The 14141-nt window shown below is 50.6% G+C and overlaps 3 protein-coding genes across 3 annotated transcripts; 2 read left to right on the top strand and 1 right to left on the bottom strand.

The window, feature by feature from the left end:
* Window positions 1-3279: 3279 nt before the first annotated feature.
* On the top strand, window positions 3280-4383 carry INS49_010773 (uncharacterized protein; the record flags this gene model as incomplete). The annotated part of the gene is made up of 1 exon (XM_043171496.1): window positions 3280-4383. One exon carries the CDS (start codon window positions 3280-3282, stop codon window positions 4381-4383), a length of 1104 nt encoding a protein of 367 aa, XP_043023241.1.
* A 5048-nt stretch (window positions 4384-9431) lies between these two features.
* INS49_010772 (uncharacterized protein) lies at window positions 9432-10644 on the top strand (the record flags this gene model as incomplete). The annotated part of the gene is made up of 4 exons (XM_043171495.1): window positions 9432-9466; window positions 9524-9626; window positions 9688-9756; window positions 9820-10644. The coding sequence occupies 4 exons, from the start codon at window positions 9432-9434 to the stop codon at window positions 10642-10644; spliced, it is 1032 nt and encodes a 343-aa protein (XP_043023240.1).
* A 1641-nt stretch (window positions 10645-12285) lies between these two features.
* Window positions 12286-12729, bottom strand: INS49_010771 (uncharacterized protein; the record flags this gene model as incomplete). The annotated part of the gene is made up of 1 exon (XM_043171494.1): window positions 12286-12729. The coding sequence occupies one exon, from the start codon at window positions 12727-12729 to the stop codon at window positions 12286-12288; it is 444 nt and encodes a 147-aa protein (XP_043023239.1).
* Between the last annotated feature and the right edge of the window lie 1412 nt (window positions 12730-14141).

Genomic DNA, 14141 nt, shown 5'->3' with positions numbered 1-14141 from the left:
CAAGTCGGACCCATTTGTTTGGGGTTGTCAAATCGCCATCTCTGAATGGTCTGAGAAGGATGCCTTCAACGGACGGGCTCGGTGAGGACATAACGGCGGTTAGAATCAAAGCTCTAAGCCCGTTTCCTGAAGACGCTTTGCCAGCTAGGTCAATCTCCGCCTGACTGTCCCATAGAACCAAACATCTCGACTCGGGATGTGACGATGGCCAAATGTCATATCTAAACTGTTCGTTATCCTGCGTAGGACTGAGAGTCATCTCAATTGGCACACCACGCAAATGCAATATGCATTGCTCGATCGATTTGGCACGTCCGAAACTGTCTAGTCCTGAAGTATTCAAGGTCCATCCGATTGGTAACTGAGATGACTCATGATGGTCAGGATAATTGATTTCACTTTTGCAGCTGACTGGTGACCACGACGGAATAAAGAGACCTGCCGTATAGCGATTTAGTGCCACGTTCGATAAATATGTATGCCAGCTGAGTTGGAAAACGATGTTGGTACACCAGAATCCGGAATTATAACAGTCGTGTCCAACAAATTCAGGGAACGCCGATTGGAAAACTTTGGAAAGTCCTGCAATTGCAGTGAGACGATCATCTTCGAAAGTGACAGATGTCTTGGTGTAAAGCCGAAGTAACTCTGCATCAGAGTCTGAAAGAATTCCCACAAGCCTAGGATTCTTCACGTATGGTTTATAGCAGTCTTGCATTACCGGTGTAAAGAACTCTTTCTCCTCTGGGAAAAGTGTATCGTCAGAATTCTTGCTACCTGCAGCAGCAATGTTAAAAACACCGCCAGCATAGATATCTCCAATTTTGACAGCCTCCTGTTCCCATTCCCGCTTTGTGCCATCATCGTCGTTGTCTTGATTGATGCACAGCGAGTCAATACAGAGATATTCGAGCTTGCAATGATGAATTATTTGCAGAGCTTCTTGGAAAATACGAGGTAGGTCTGAAGTGGAGACGCCTTTGATCATCGTGTTGTAAGAGATCTTTCGATGACCGTCGCTGTTGCACGATAGTTTCGGAGGCTCAGGTGTGCCCCACCTGTGGCTGAGTGTTGCATATTGATAAATCTGGTCCATTTGAACTTCAACAAGCTGGACTTTCTCAGTCTGATGGATGGGAAAGTACAGTAGTCTGCTCGGACGAGAAAACCTTCGGACGTGTTGCTTTCTGTGTCTGTCGCACTGAGGATGTGTGTTTCGTGTGCAAGATTGGAACCATTGCAAGGCAGTATGAATATACTCTTTATTGGAAACTGGACCCCGAACTTCATGCTCGTAAGGCTGAACTGCGAACTACAATTCTAGTAGAGAAATTAATACAAAAGAGTAAATCATATCGGAAATTCTTCGTTGTTTTAAACTGGTTGAAACAAAAACGAGGTCTTTGTAGTACTTACCACAGATTAAAGACTTTCCCGAAAAGATGAGTACAAGTAATTCCGAGTTGCGGAAGGATCGACAAGTTTCTGAATGCCATTTGTTGGGCTCAGCAACCTGCTTAGCAGCTTCGAAGTCCCATCTATCTTTCAAGATTGCACAGAGCCGACACCCTGCTTCCCATGATTGACACAAACTTGTACATGAATCATGATGCAGGCAAAAGTCAGCAGCAGCTGCTCGGTCGCAGAAGCGAAGAGAGCAAGGCCTGCAAAGGTGTGTCTCACGAATTAATCGTTCAATATCTTCTGACGTCTGAATATTTCTGGCGTTGTAGGAAAACATGTTGTATAAGGCTGCAATGATAATTTAGGATTGGTATAGATTAGATCAAATCTTAAGTGAAAACTATTGCAAGTACTGGTTCCTCTGTGGCTCATCAGAGGGTCACGACGATGTGCCGAAGAGATGTTGTGTTTTTATACCTGTATGGTGATGAAACACGGACTGCGTTAGGCGTGGAAATGGGACGTCCTGCCTCCAATAGTTACTGTAGGCAGACACTGACAGTGTGGCTGGCTGCAAAATGTGTGACACTGTTTGTCGAGATGCGTGTGAAGGAGCAACAACCTCAATGATTGATTGGATGACGCTAAGAGACACATGTCGACGGTTTTGCGAATGAAAACACGCCAAGTTGCCGATGATGTTACACCGGCCAGTCTAAAATGTCAGAATGCATGGAATGCATGGCTTCTGTTGACCGGTCAACTCACCTGGGCATTCTATTCGACAGATCACCTCATTGATTTGGAACATGTCTGAATGATCTTGGAAATGGAAATTCGCAAGATCACGGCGAGCTTACATTGCTATTAAGGGCTCAGTCTTCTAGGCTACGATTGAGCTTAAGGGCACGCCTAAGCGGGATACTTTGCACAGTGGTGTACCAAGACTCCTACCTTCATGGTGAGGGTCGTCACCATAAGTACGATATTGCCAAGTTATTAGCGCAGTACTGCATGCTCAGTAGCCTCCACGTCCTTGGCGCTGCTGAGTTATCCACTAACCGCGAATGGCTTGAGACTCCAAGTTGGGGAGTCAGCGTACGCCCACCCAGCTTCCACAGTACGCCCACCCAGCTTCCAGCGTTGGCCCACCTAGTACAAGGAAATTGGCTGCATATGCTATAAAATATTGATACTGCGGGGTTATTTAATAAAGCATAGCTATAGCTATCCCAAAGGGGTTTCATAGCTACCCTAAAGGGGTCCCATAGCTACCCCTTTATTTACAACTTAAAAGTTACTTTTGCCCTCTACGCCCTCTGCGCCCTCTGCGCCCTCTAAGCGCTCTACGGCCCTCTAGGCGCTCTGCGGCCCTCTAGGCGCTCTGGGGGCTCTGGGGGCTCTGGGGGCTCTGGGGGCTCTGGGGGCTCGGGGGCTCGGGGGCTCGGGGGCCCTCTGGGCGCTCTGGGCTTTTTAGGCTTGTATTTTTAAAGTATTGCTTAAATTGGAAAATAGCTACCCTGGCTTGTTGGGAACCCCGCAGTACTTGCATTTTAGAGCGGATGCAGCTAATTTTCTTTGTACTGGGTGGGCCAACGCTGGAAGCTGGGTGGGCGTACGCTGACTCCAAGTTGGGCCATCCTGATTGATCTTGCGGGTAGTGACGCAGCTCTGGCGGGTAGCGCGGCTATTGCGGATAAACTTTATTCACAAAGGTTGATACAAAAGGAGTCGCCTGATGCCCCGCAGTTCAACTGTAAATACATGGCTCAGTCTCCGGAGAAGGACCTTGATTAGCATTAATCGAGATTATTCTGTAATTTTCGTACTTACGAATTGCTCCCTTTCTATCCCCCTTCGACTTGCTCTCTAAACATGGCATGCCCGACACGACGTTACCCCCTACGCAAACCCCTCAATCACCGGCTCCCAATCCCAAGATGGCTCCTCACTTTACCGGACGGGGTTGAAGCTGTACACACTGCCTACGTCGGAATCCAGCAGCATGGGCATGGCAACACCATTGATGTTGAGAGGGCTCGCACTCAAGCTGTCGAGAAGATTCAGTCATGGCTGACATGTGAAACCAGCCCCTCAGCATCTGAATTTTGTCGCGTCATTGACGGGAATGATACACAAGACGCTGTCATCTGGGTTTGTTACTGGACCGACGCCGAACTCTTCCACAAGGCCCTAGAAGGATTGTCTCTTGCCGCGTTGCACAGGAGTCTTGAAATTCCCGGCCGCAATCACATTGGCTTATGGCTGGAGGCATTCACAACAGCCGCTCAGCGACTAGAGACCAACTATTCCGGCCTGGATTATCTCCCAGGTCTAGCAAAATTGCCCCAAACAAGCACATCCGAACATTCATTGTCAGCATATTGGGGAGCAGCAAGGGACCGAATCCCGGACTCGGCGCACGATCTTTTCGATCCAGATCCCACCTCCTCCCCTACTACTCCTGAAATCACGCCGACAGGGCTCGGCCAGCGACTGAGCGGCTCGAATCCAAGAAATGTTGTTCACATCCGTTCGGGCCAATTTTGGGAGAACTGCGACGTGGAGGAAAGCGATTCGTACGAGCAGAAGCTCGAGCCTACGCTCCGGGCAGGCCTGGAGTATCTGCGGACACATCCCCGGGAGTCCGGAGCCTTAGGCCTGCGATACCTCAGAAACGATGACGATGAGCTTATCTACCGGCCTGGCCTCGCGCACCGCAAGGAAACGTGCGGGGCGGGGTTCTTCACCAGCTTGGAACACCTTGAAACGTGGGCAAAGAGTCATCGATCGCACCTTGCGATTTACAAAGGCGCGATGTCACACTTCAAGACGTTTGGAGGCAACAGGAAGTTTAGGACATGGCATGAGGTTTCTGTTCTACGGGAGGGGGACGCGCGATTTGAATATGTTAATTGTGTACCACAAACTGGAGTGGTGGCGAATTTGCGTCTGAGGGTCGAGGATTTAAACGTTTAAGCCACGTCTACTAGTTAAAACATTCCCAGTAATTCCAAGGCCATTTTCATTTCTTAAATTTAAACTGGCTATGGCGCTTGCAGGCAGAGTGACCGCTCATGGTGCAGTGTATATGGAAAATCAGGAGGGAAGGTATGTCTTTTTCCAAAAATCTGGTGAAATGCCACCGGCCTTTCTTTTCTGGATCTGCAACAGGCGCCATGCTTACTCGCCCCGGCAAGGTCGTGCTAATCTGCCCTGATGTCTTATGCAGTACCAACAGCAGGGGTAGAACGATGTTGATATCCGCCCTCGGCAGAGGTAGCTGAATGACTGTTGCAGTTATCTTGAAGGCACCCGAAGAGCAGCAAAATAGTATGCTCATCAACGCCGTTTGGGACATGGGAGATTCTGCTTTGTCACTGGAACACAAAGCCCGGCTACGACTGATCCTCTCACTCCTCGGCTTCGGCGGCCTTGATCTGAGATCTGTGCTTCAAGAGGCAGTGCAAACGATTCTGGGCCGACCTGATATCCCTCCGGATATCCCTGAAGAGGAAGTCAAGTCGCGTTGTGGGCATGCGCTGGACATTGTGACAACAGAGTACAACGCGTTATCCTCAGATTTCGGGGGTTTAGATGGAGGACACCTCTATGAATTCCTTAGGTCAAGTATCGAGGCTCTCCGGGTCGGTGACGCATTCAAGTGGACCCGCTGGGGCGGTCCCAAAGTCTATCGAGTAGAGTAAAACACCACTGAAGCTAGCCACTGGACTAGTCCAAGCTTGTAAACGGGAAACACGTGTGATGTTCTGTGCAGCACGCAGTGATGGAGGCACTGACTCGACTGCACCGGAACACAGCAGTCGCAAGGACACGAGACGAGAGTCGTGATCCAGGGGCCGAGAGAATAAGAGCAGCCCACCCACGGCCTGCCGCAACGGCCGCAACGGAAACGAGGGCCGTGACTCGTTTGACGCATGTATTGAGCAGCTTCATATCGTGGCGAAATTCGGTAAAAGTACGGGTGGTGGTTGTATTTAAGATGATCAGGCGCCCGAGCCAACTGAGGGTCCTGACACACGACGTTCTTGCCGGGGAGATAGGCATAAGCCGGGTTGGTCGCGGGGGCTTGGTCGCGGGAGATTGGTGGGCGCTGGAATCTAAATGGGAAGTTGAGGACTTGCTGCCATTTATATGCCGTTAGTAGGCCGCCAGCTGTGTCACTGGCATTCTTTTTGCTCCGGGGTTTAGGACCAGGATACTTTCATCTTGCGGGTAAGTGGTGCTTGTTTCCCTCGATCAAGTGCCCGGCCCTCGCCCCTGTTGATGTAGTTGGTGGCGCCGTCGGCGGAATCGATATCTTGGTGCCGGATCATGACACCATTGTTTGTGACTCGAGCGTAGCCGAGCCTCCCCAGCGGTCTACCTGTTCTGTATTGTACTGCTGTTTATGCGAGACGTACTTCGTTGTGTTGTGCCCGGAGCATGGCCCTAGCCGGCGCAGTTCCTCGCCTACATCATTCCTGTAACCGGATTAGACCCCTGTCACAAGCCTTTGGCGCTTTCATGAGTCCTAGCTACCACCTGTCACACTAAAGGTGGTTCTCATGCCATCTACCTCCTCCAACAACCGCGTCGCTGGGCCTGGTTTGCGATTTGGCCTCCAGCCCGATAGATGTAATGCCTCGCCTCTGTCTTCGCAGTCGGGGGCGTATTGAATTTGCTCATAACGCGCGATCTTCCTTGGCCTAAAGATGCACTTGCCAGAAAAGACTTTCAAAAGCGGCCAAAGCGTAGGGATGGTTCCGAAGATGATAATTGCATCCATCTGAAAATTTGTCAGCTACCAATTGAAACATCCAGATGGCCTTGTAATGGAACGTGTGAGAATCTGCGTACCTCTGCACTGTGATAATTTTTGAGGATCAGTGTCTGTCACTATTATCAAGGAATGGACGATATTGGACGTTAGTGATTCGCTTACATGCTCCAAAGTATGAAGGGTGACCACGCAATGTTGAAATCAGCGTTGTCAGAGAGCATTCCTTTGAAATAAGAAATTTTCATAAAGGTTGCAGCAGCAGCACTATGAAAATGTACGCAGTCAGTATATCTTTTCGTGAATAAGGAGATATGGGAGAATTGGAACGTTCTCACAACCAGCCGCCTCCCATCAGCAAACACAAGCCAAACTTAGTGAGAAAACTGATCTTTAGATGTCGTATCGGGAACGCGGGATATGTTGCTATAATGATATCCATTAAAGCATGGTAAGTGGCAATTGCATAGCCAGCGGTAACTCTGAAAAGGGGGCTACTTGTCAGCCGGTGAACCGAGTCTCTCGGAACTGGCGAGGAGCCACGGTATGAAACAGCGCGGGCTAATTCATACCGGAGTTTTGGGTCCATACACCATCCCTCGACGGATGGATCCCACTGCCTGGCGGCAGGATGACAGAACCCAACAGTTACAAAAAAACAAAAGATATTCAAAGCGACCATAACTCCACATACAACCCATACTGTACCAACTTGCCATCTCGGAGCAGCTATTCCCATCAGCCGTACGAGGAAGACTACCGCTGAAAGCTTTCCAAATGATGTGGAGACCGCGCTCAAAGATACTGCGATTACTGTATATTTGATGACTTTAGACACATCACTTGGGTTATCAATGGTGTACCCTGGACGTCCGAGGCCGTAGCATGTGCCCACTGTCACGAGTGAAGTGCACGCCACAGCAAACACCTGGGTACAGTCAGCTGCTTAGCAAAGGACGAAAAACAGCGAGTCTTGAGTGCTTACTGTTGCCAAAACGTTGAAGAGGTCATCCCAATGAGGCTGATTGAGTATCTTGAAGCGGGACCACAGTCGAGCAGCGCTCATGCAAACGATGGTGACGCCTAAGATCCAGGACACAGCCCAAATCGAGGTCACGTAACTTTCTGCTTCTGCCATAGTAACTGAGGGAAAATAAGAAATCGACTCTTAGCGGGATACAATGTCGACTGTGAAAGACAAATTCAGAGTCTTCATCCCAATTTCAGCTCAATTGCCGCTGGGGCCGAACAAGTCACTTTCAGACCCAGGCGTGACGTATATTGCTTCGACTGAGCAGTCAGGCACCTTTATTATGAGGCTTTGCCGATTGACTGATCGCATCTTTGCCGAAAGCGCGGCCAGGCTAGGCACGTAGATACCTGGAACGGTAGGTTGTGTAGCACACAGGCTTACGCAGGAGCTAGTTGCAGCCAACAGTCCTGCCAGTAGAAGTCAAGAGTGCTGTGGATCTTGCTCACCGGTGTCATAAGCCCCCACGCACCAGATCTCGGGCGCACGGGTGTTGTCCTATCACAGTGCTAGCTGTCGCCAATTGCGCCCTGTCGCCGAGACCTGCGTGCCATGGCAGTCAGCCTACGCCAGCACGCCTCCTTCGTACTGCCCGAGACAAGCCACACAGAACCGCAAACCCGGCTGGAAATAAGCACCTCTGAGGCGTAGCACTCATTGCAGATGCAATGCACTTTTACTTTTGTGAGACCCATACCTCTATGTTGTAACAGGGAAAGCGGTGTTTATCTCAGAGAATTCTTCATATAGTAACCTAATTATACATGTACATCTATCATTTTCATACAGTAAGAATCAGGCCTCCTATGCCTTACGCGCCGCTACCACTATTACTCAATACTCATCTGCAGGTAATCTCATCACTAAGATCACCATAGGTGCCTCTCACAGAATATTATGAGTAGCCCTAAGCACATGCATTCGGTGAATATTTAGACTCCTTGGTACATTCAGGCCGTTTCACTATGAGCATTTCACTGTAGCGAGCCATTTCGCTGTGGCAAACGCATTTCGCCGTGGTAAGCTATTTAAATATAAACCTTGAGTATATTAGATTTAAAACGTCATACCTCTCTTTACCTTGTACTATCTAGCAGCAGCTACTATTAGTTACACTATTTCAATATACCTAAATAATAGATGGGATAGAAAAGAAGGGGTGCATAGGTACTTCAGGCCCGTTAAAGTGGCTGTTTCTGGGTGCCTTTTTCTTTAGTGACCTAGCTATTGGCCAACGCACCTAAAACTCTGTCACAGCCCTTAGTATTGTATTCGAAATGGCCGAGATCGTTGGACTTGCAGGGCTTCCACACATTCCATTTGAGTAATTAGAGACCCGTTTTGACCAGCTTCTCCACCGTATCATGCATTTCTGCTGGATTTCGTGCACTGAGGACTCGATACGTGCGGTATTAAAAGGACGCTTACTCAGCCCAGGCCAATCAGGATGCTGAGCGGCTTCTAGCTTATCTCAAAGCTTTACAGACCGGTCGGCACCAGCACCGCGAGAACCAAATTTGCTCGAGAAATCAAGCATCACAAGTGCTTTGCGACGATCGAGCTGCAGTGATTCAGGCTCAGCATATCACGATAGCTTGCTCTGGCCCGCTTGTACCCGCGAGGAAGCGCGCTTGCGGGTTTTCTTGGCTTGAACCATGCTGTTAGGTCTGTGGAGTTTAACAGCAGCTAGCCCACTTGTCATTCGTCACTATGCCATGACGAGTCCGATGCCGCATGGTCACAAAGCACAATGACTTCATGGAAATGTATAAAAAGGCTTCCCCTCCTTTCGTCCACAGTTTGAGGCTTTTTCTCCTTCCACGAACTCCATACCATAACTTTTTTCACCCCTCGCTTTTGATCAAAAACTTACTGAGAGTACGGTGTTCCTCCTCAGGAAGCATGGAATCTCTCGCCATGGAATCATCCAGATCAAGGTAACTAGGTGAAAAGTACACATCCGGGTGTTTGGCTCTACCTGCTGCGATACCTGCTGTATTTCTCATGCCCATGGATTCGACACAAGGTCGGACGCATGGTCAAGAGAAATCAGCATGTGATTCAAAGCGGAAGAGTCGATCTGAGAAATACCGGTTGAACTTGAACTGGATAATACCAGCGAAAGGACATGTGGACCTTTAATCCTCCCCTCCCCTTCCCATGGCATAGACCAGACTGACCATCCCAGCTTTCCGTCCTACTCGGAACACTTGCAAGATGTCGACTGACAAGATTACGTTCCTCACCAACTGGTAGGGCATTTCTGAATGGCCACCTTAGCAGCTTTTGATAACATGATCCCGTCTCAGGCACGCTACGCCTTACCATGCGCCGTTGTATCTCGCTCAGGCAAAGGGCTTCTTCAAGGAAGAGGGCATCAAGGTTGCCCTGCTTGAGCCCAACGACCCAAGCGTTAGTCCATACGCTGCACAAGATGATCTCGTGCTGCATGCTCACCACAGTCTCTCTCCAGGACGTCACCGAGATCATCGGATCCGGCAAAGTAGACCTTGGTTACAAGGCTATGATTCACACGCTTGCTGTATGTTGGTCTTTTCTGCTACAATAGACACGGAGCCACAAGAAGGTTAACAGAAATGCGTAGGCCAAAGCCCGTGGCTTCCCCGTCACGTCCATTGGCAGTCTTCTCGACGAGCCTTTCACGGGTGTCGTCTACCTCAAGTCGTCCGGCATCACCACCGACTTCCAGACTCTCAAGGGCAAGCGCATCGGTTATGTCGGCGAGTTCGGCAAGATCCAGGTCGACGAGCTGACCTCCCACTACGGGATGACCCCCTCGGACTACACCGCGGTGCGCTGCGGCATGAACGTGTCCAAGGCCATCATCAAGGGCGAGATCGACGCCGGCATCGGCCTGGAGAACGTGCAGATGGTCGAGCTGGAGGAGTGGCTCGCCTCCCAGGGCCGCCCCAAGGGCGACGTGCAGATGCTGCGCATCGACCAGCTCGCCGAGCTGGGCTGCTGCTGCTTCTGCTCCATCCTGTACATCGGCAACGACAGGTTCGTCGCCGAGAACCCGGCCAAGGTCCGCGCGTTCCTGCGCGCCGTCAAGCGCGCCACCGACTTCGTCCTCGAGCAGCCCGAGAAGGCCTGGCTCGAGTACGTCGACTTCAAGCCCGTCATGGGCACGGAGCTCAACCGCAAGATCTTCGAGCGGAGCTTCGCGTACTTCTCCAAGGACCTCAAGAATGTCCAGCGCGACTGGCAGAAGGTCACCAACTACGGGAAGCGCCTCGGCGTCCTGAGCGCCGACTTTGAGCCCAACTACACCAACGAGTACCTTGAGTGGACTCTGGCTGGGGAGTCGCAGGATCCTACGGGTGACCAGAAGCGCATGGCGGAGCTGCAGAGCAACGTTGCGGACAAGGGCGGCTTCCGCCGCCTGCAGGTTGAGGAAATCCAGGTCTGAGCTGAAAGATACTGCGGCCATGCACTCATTGCATTGGCTATTTGGCAAGGGCTCTAAGGGCTCTTGCATATGGGCAGACACTCATTCGAACAAGCCACATGTGCCATTCCCTCTTTACTAGACTAGCACAATGAAGCCCATCTTGAATTGCTCAACGTAAAAATATGAGAGGCAGTATCACTCTGGAATTCGCTCGCACCGACGAGTTCTGGTCCCAAGTATGACTATTACCACGAGCAACTCTGATCTTTGGCTTACCTGTGAAGAGTGATGCAATGTTTCAGAATGCCGCTGTTTTACAGCATTTCGACATTGTCAAATGCTCATTTGCGCGCCGGAGGGACTTCCCATCACCGGAACAGCCGGGACGTACTAAACTCAAGGACATGCGATATATTTATAGTGTTGAAATTGGATTTTCTAATTATGGAGATGCTCAAAAATTGCTCAGACGATTGACAGTGATGTCTGTGTCATGGTCAGATTGAATACATGAGCTCAACACAAGGCACCTCTGAGGCATATCTATTTTCAAAATCCAATGTCACCCGTCTTTTAGTTGGAGAAAAGTCCCCATACTCAATCAGCACACTTCCAAGACGGAAAGAGCGGCATGATTGTCGTGTTCAGTGGTCCAACAGGCTGGGCGGTTGAGTTGTCATTCAGCTGAGGACCACAATAAAGAGGTTGCAAGGTTCTCCCCATGGAACCCCGGTCGGTTTGTTCTATCGTATTTCTGCACTCGGATCGGACCCACTCAGGTCCACCTCTCGCAGGTAAGCATGCTCCGATAATCCGGAGGATGTGTTGATCAACAACGTTGCTCCACTGATGTTCTCGTGCATAGATTAACGGTATTACACAACGTCATCCCAAGAGAGGGGAAGATGGGCCAACATTTGCTCGATACAGTACTGCAAAATGCAGGTCCTGTCTTTTGTGCCTGATTGTTCCAGGAACAATCGGCCTTGACCGGTCCGGCCATCGGACACGAGTCGACCCATTGAGGCGGCCATGACACATCAGCGGGTGGATCTTGCAACTCGCAAGTCGCGACTGAAGAAGCCGAGGTATTTTGACTGGGGCGAATAGTATGGCAGCACGCCACGGCATTGCGTGAGCTGTAGGAGACGCAGGTCGTCCGGGCCAAAACTGTTAATTAGCCCCAAAACAATTGGTGTGTCTGATGTCAGACCATAACGTACCTGAACTAGAGGCACCTCCCTAATTGATCTAGGTAGTTTTCGGCACATGCAAAGACTTATATAGTCAGGCCTACTTTGTTATAGCAGCCAAAGCAGATGATATGTGACAATTGTCCATTATGTTTGCAACAACCTTGAACTAGAATAACTTTCAGTTCAACGAATTGGCTTATTGCTGTAGATATATTTTAGATCAATGGTAAACAGAATTCGTGGTCACTAAAATGAGATCATCACGTTTGCAGGAAAATTAAGTTGTTTTGTGACGCTTTTTTGATTTCAAGACTGAGTTTAGGTATGTGGTTCCAACTTCAAAACCCTCATAAATAGACCTTCATGTCAAACTGTTCTTCCAAGTTTGTCCAATCCTCCTCAGAAAGTGATCTCATAGTAACGCCACCGCGGTACCCGTCGTAGAAGTGTTCTATCAAAGGCTTTAACCGAGCTTGGAGGGGGTGTAGCTCTTGTCGGGGGTGACAACGTTGCCGGAAGCGACCTCCTTGTCGGTGTAGGCAGGGTAGACGATCAGCTTGGCGGCGTAGTCGACGACAGCAAAGGTGGTGAACTCGTTGCCGGGGCCGAACTGGTCCGACCAGCCCGAGGTGACGGTGTATGGGCCGCAGGTGGCTGGGCCGCCGTTGAGGGTCGAGGACTTGGCGCCCTTAACCTCCTCGGTGCAGGGGGTGGTGGTCTGGCCGTTGTTGATGCCAAAGGTCCAGGTGGTGACCGTGTTGTCGGCGTTGACGGCGCGCTTGAAGTTGGTGATGGTCCAGGTCGTGGCCTGGGCCATCATGGAGACTGCCTCGGCCCTGGGCTCGAGGGGAGCAGCCATGGAGCCGACGGCGGCGAGGGCGGAGAGGAAGACGGTGGTGAACTGCATTTTGATTATGGAATTATAATTATGATCTCAAGGTGTATGAGTTCTTAGAGGAGCAGTATAAGGTTTGAAGGGTTGATGTGACTGTGAGGGTGCCGGATGAGGTAGAGAGCTGGACATGTTGACTTGATAGAGCAGCCTCGGCCTTATATAGAGATCTTGACCTTGGCGGAGTGGACAGGTCGTCCAAGACATGCATATCATGAGAGCACCTTGAGGGCTTACCAGGGCTTACCGTCGCTTCCGTTCTCCAACGTCGTCATGGCTCGTAAAGGTCCCCGAGTGATCCTCGTTAACATCTCCCCACTGAGCAGATGTCAGCTGTTCGCAAAGGCGTGGTGGGTCAGGTGGTCGAGGAGAGGATACCCCAGGCTGCCATCGCGTAAAGGGCGGCGGCAGTGTGCGTTCCTGGCGGCAGACGTTGAGCCTTGGATCGGCATAGCTCCGAGGCCCCGAGCTCGTATTCACCTCCGGCTTCCGTGTTGTGTGGAGTAGGGTGTCAACGCTAGAGACAAACCCGCCAATCCTACGTCAGATTTTGGGGAACACTTTTGGTCTCGTATGTAAGCTTAATCTGGGTGGATCTTCGTCTCCGTTGCTTGGCGCTCGGCTTGCTGGAAATAGGCACAGGGCGGAGCGGGCGAGATCGATCCTGGGGGGGTTGGGTTCTCGACTGACATGGTTGCACGCCTGTCCTTCACCGCGCACCACCGTCGTATTTCTTTCCTCACCGATTGATGCAATAGCGAGCCTTGTAATAACGAGGAAGAGACAGAACATATGAGGTGCATGAAACGTTCCATCAGACCACATCGCTCATAGGATGCCTTCAATGCATGTCTTTCGCTTCTGCATAAGCGCCCATGTAGGGAGTTCACAACCCAGATGCCTAATCAAACTTTGGCTCAGCATATCTCGATGATCAGCAGGGGTTCTGCACTGCGTGATTGCTAGCAAGGGGGCTGCCTGAGGTCATGGTCTTGTCCTTACCCGCAGACAGATGCAGAGGCGCGGGTGTTTCCACATGGCCACTACTTTGATCGTTGACCCCTCAAGGCCTCACCTTGTTTTTCGCCTCCACAATGTCATGAAAGTGCATCCAGCATTCCGGTTCGGTCGAAAAGCCATGATTGACCCCATCACAGTACTTGCGGAGTCTCAGCCACGCCACGCCACAACAGCCGCTAACGTGTTGCTGATGGTACGAATTGCAAGACAAGTTGAAGCATACAAGTGATGAAAGGCTCATGGCTTTGAATCAGAAGCACTGAGAGATGTTTCAACCCCTCGGCCATCACGACGGTTTGATCGCCACTGGATGCTCTCCCTGTGCTTTGACATTCAGAGCCGTAGCATGTTCTTGATCATGGTCGTGCCTGTTGACATCACATACATCTGTATTCTCGAGACAACTC

This window comes from Diaporthe citri (assembly GCF_014595645.1).
Source record: "Diaporthe citri strain NFHF-8-4 chromosome Unknown scaffold_5, whole genome shotgun sequence".
NCBI classification, from domain to species: domain Eukaryota; kingdom Fungi; phylum Ascomycota; class Sordariomycetes; order Diaporthales; family Diaporthaceae; genus Diaporthe; species Diaporthe citri.
The sequence above is the reverse complement of the archived record's forward strand: the minus strand, read 5'-3'. Positions and strand labels throughout refer to the sequence as shown.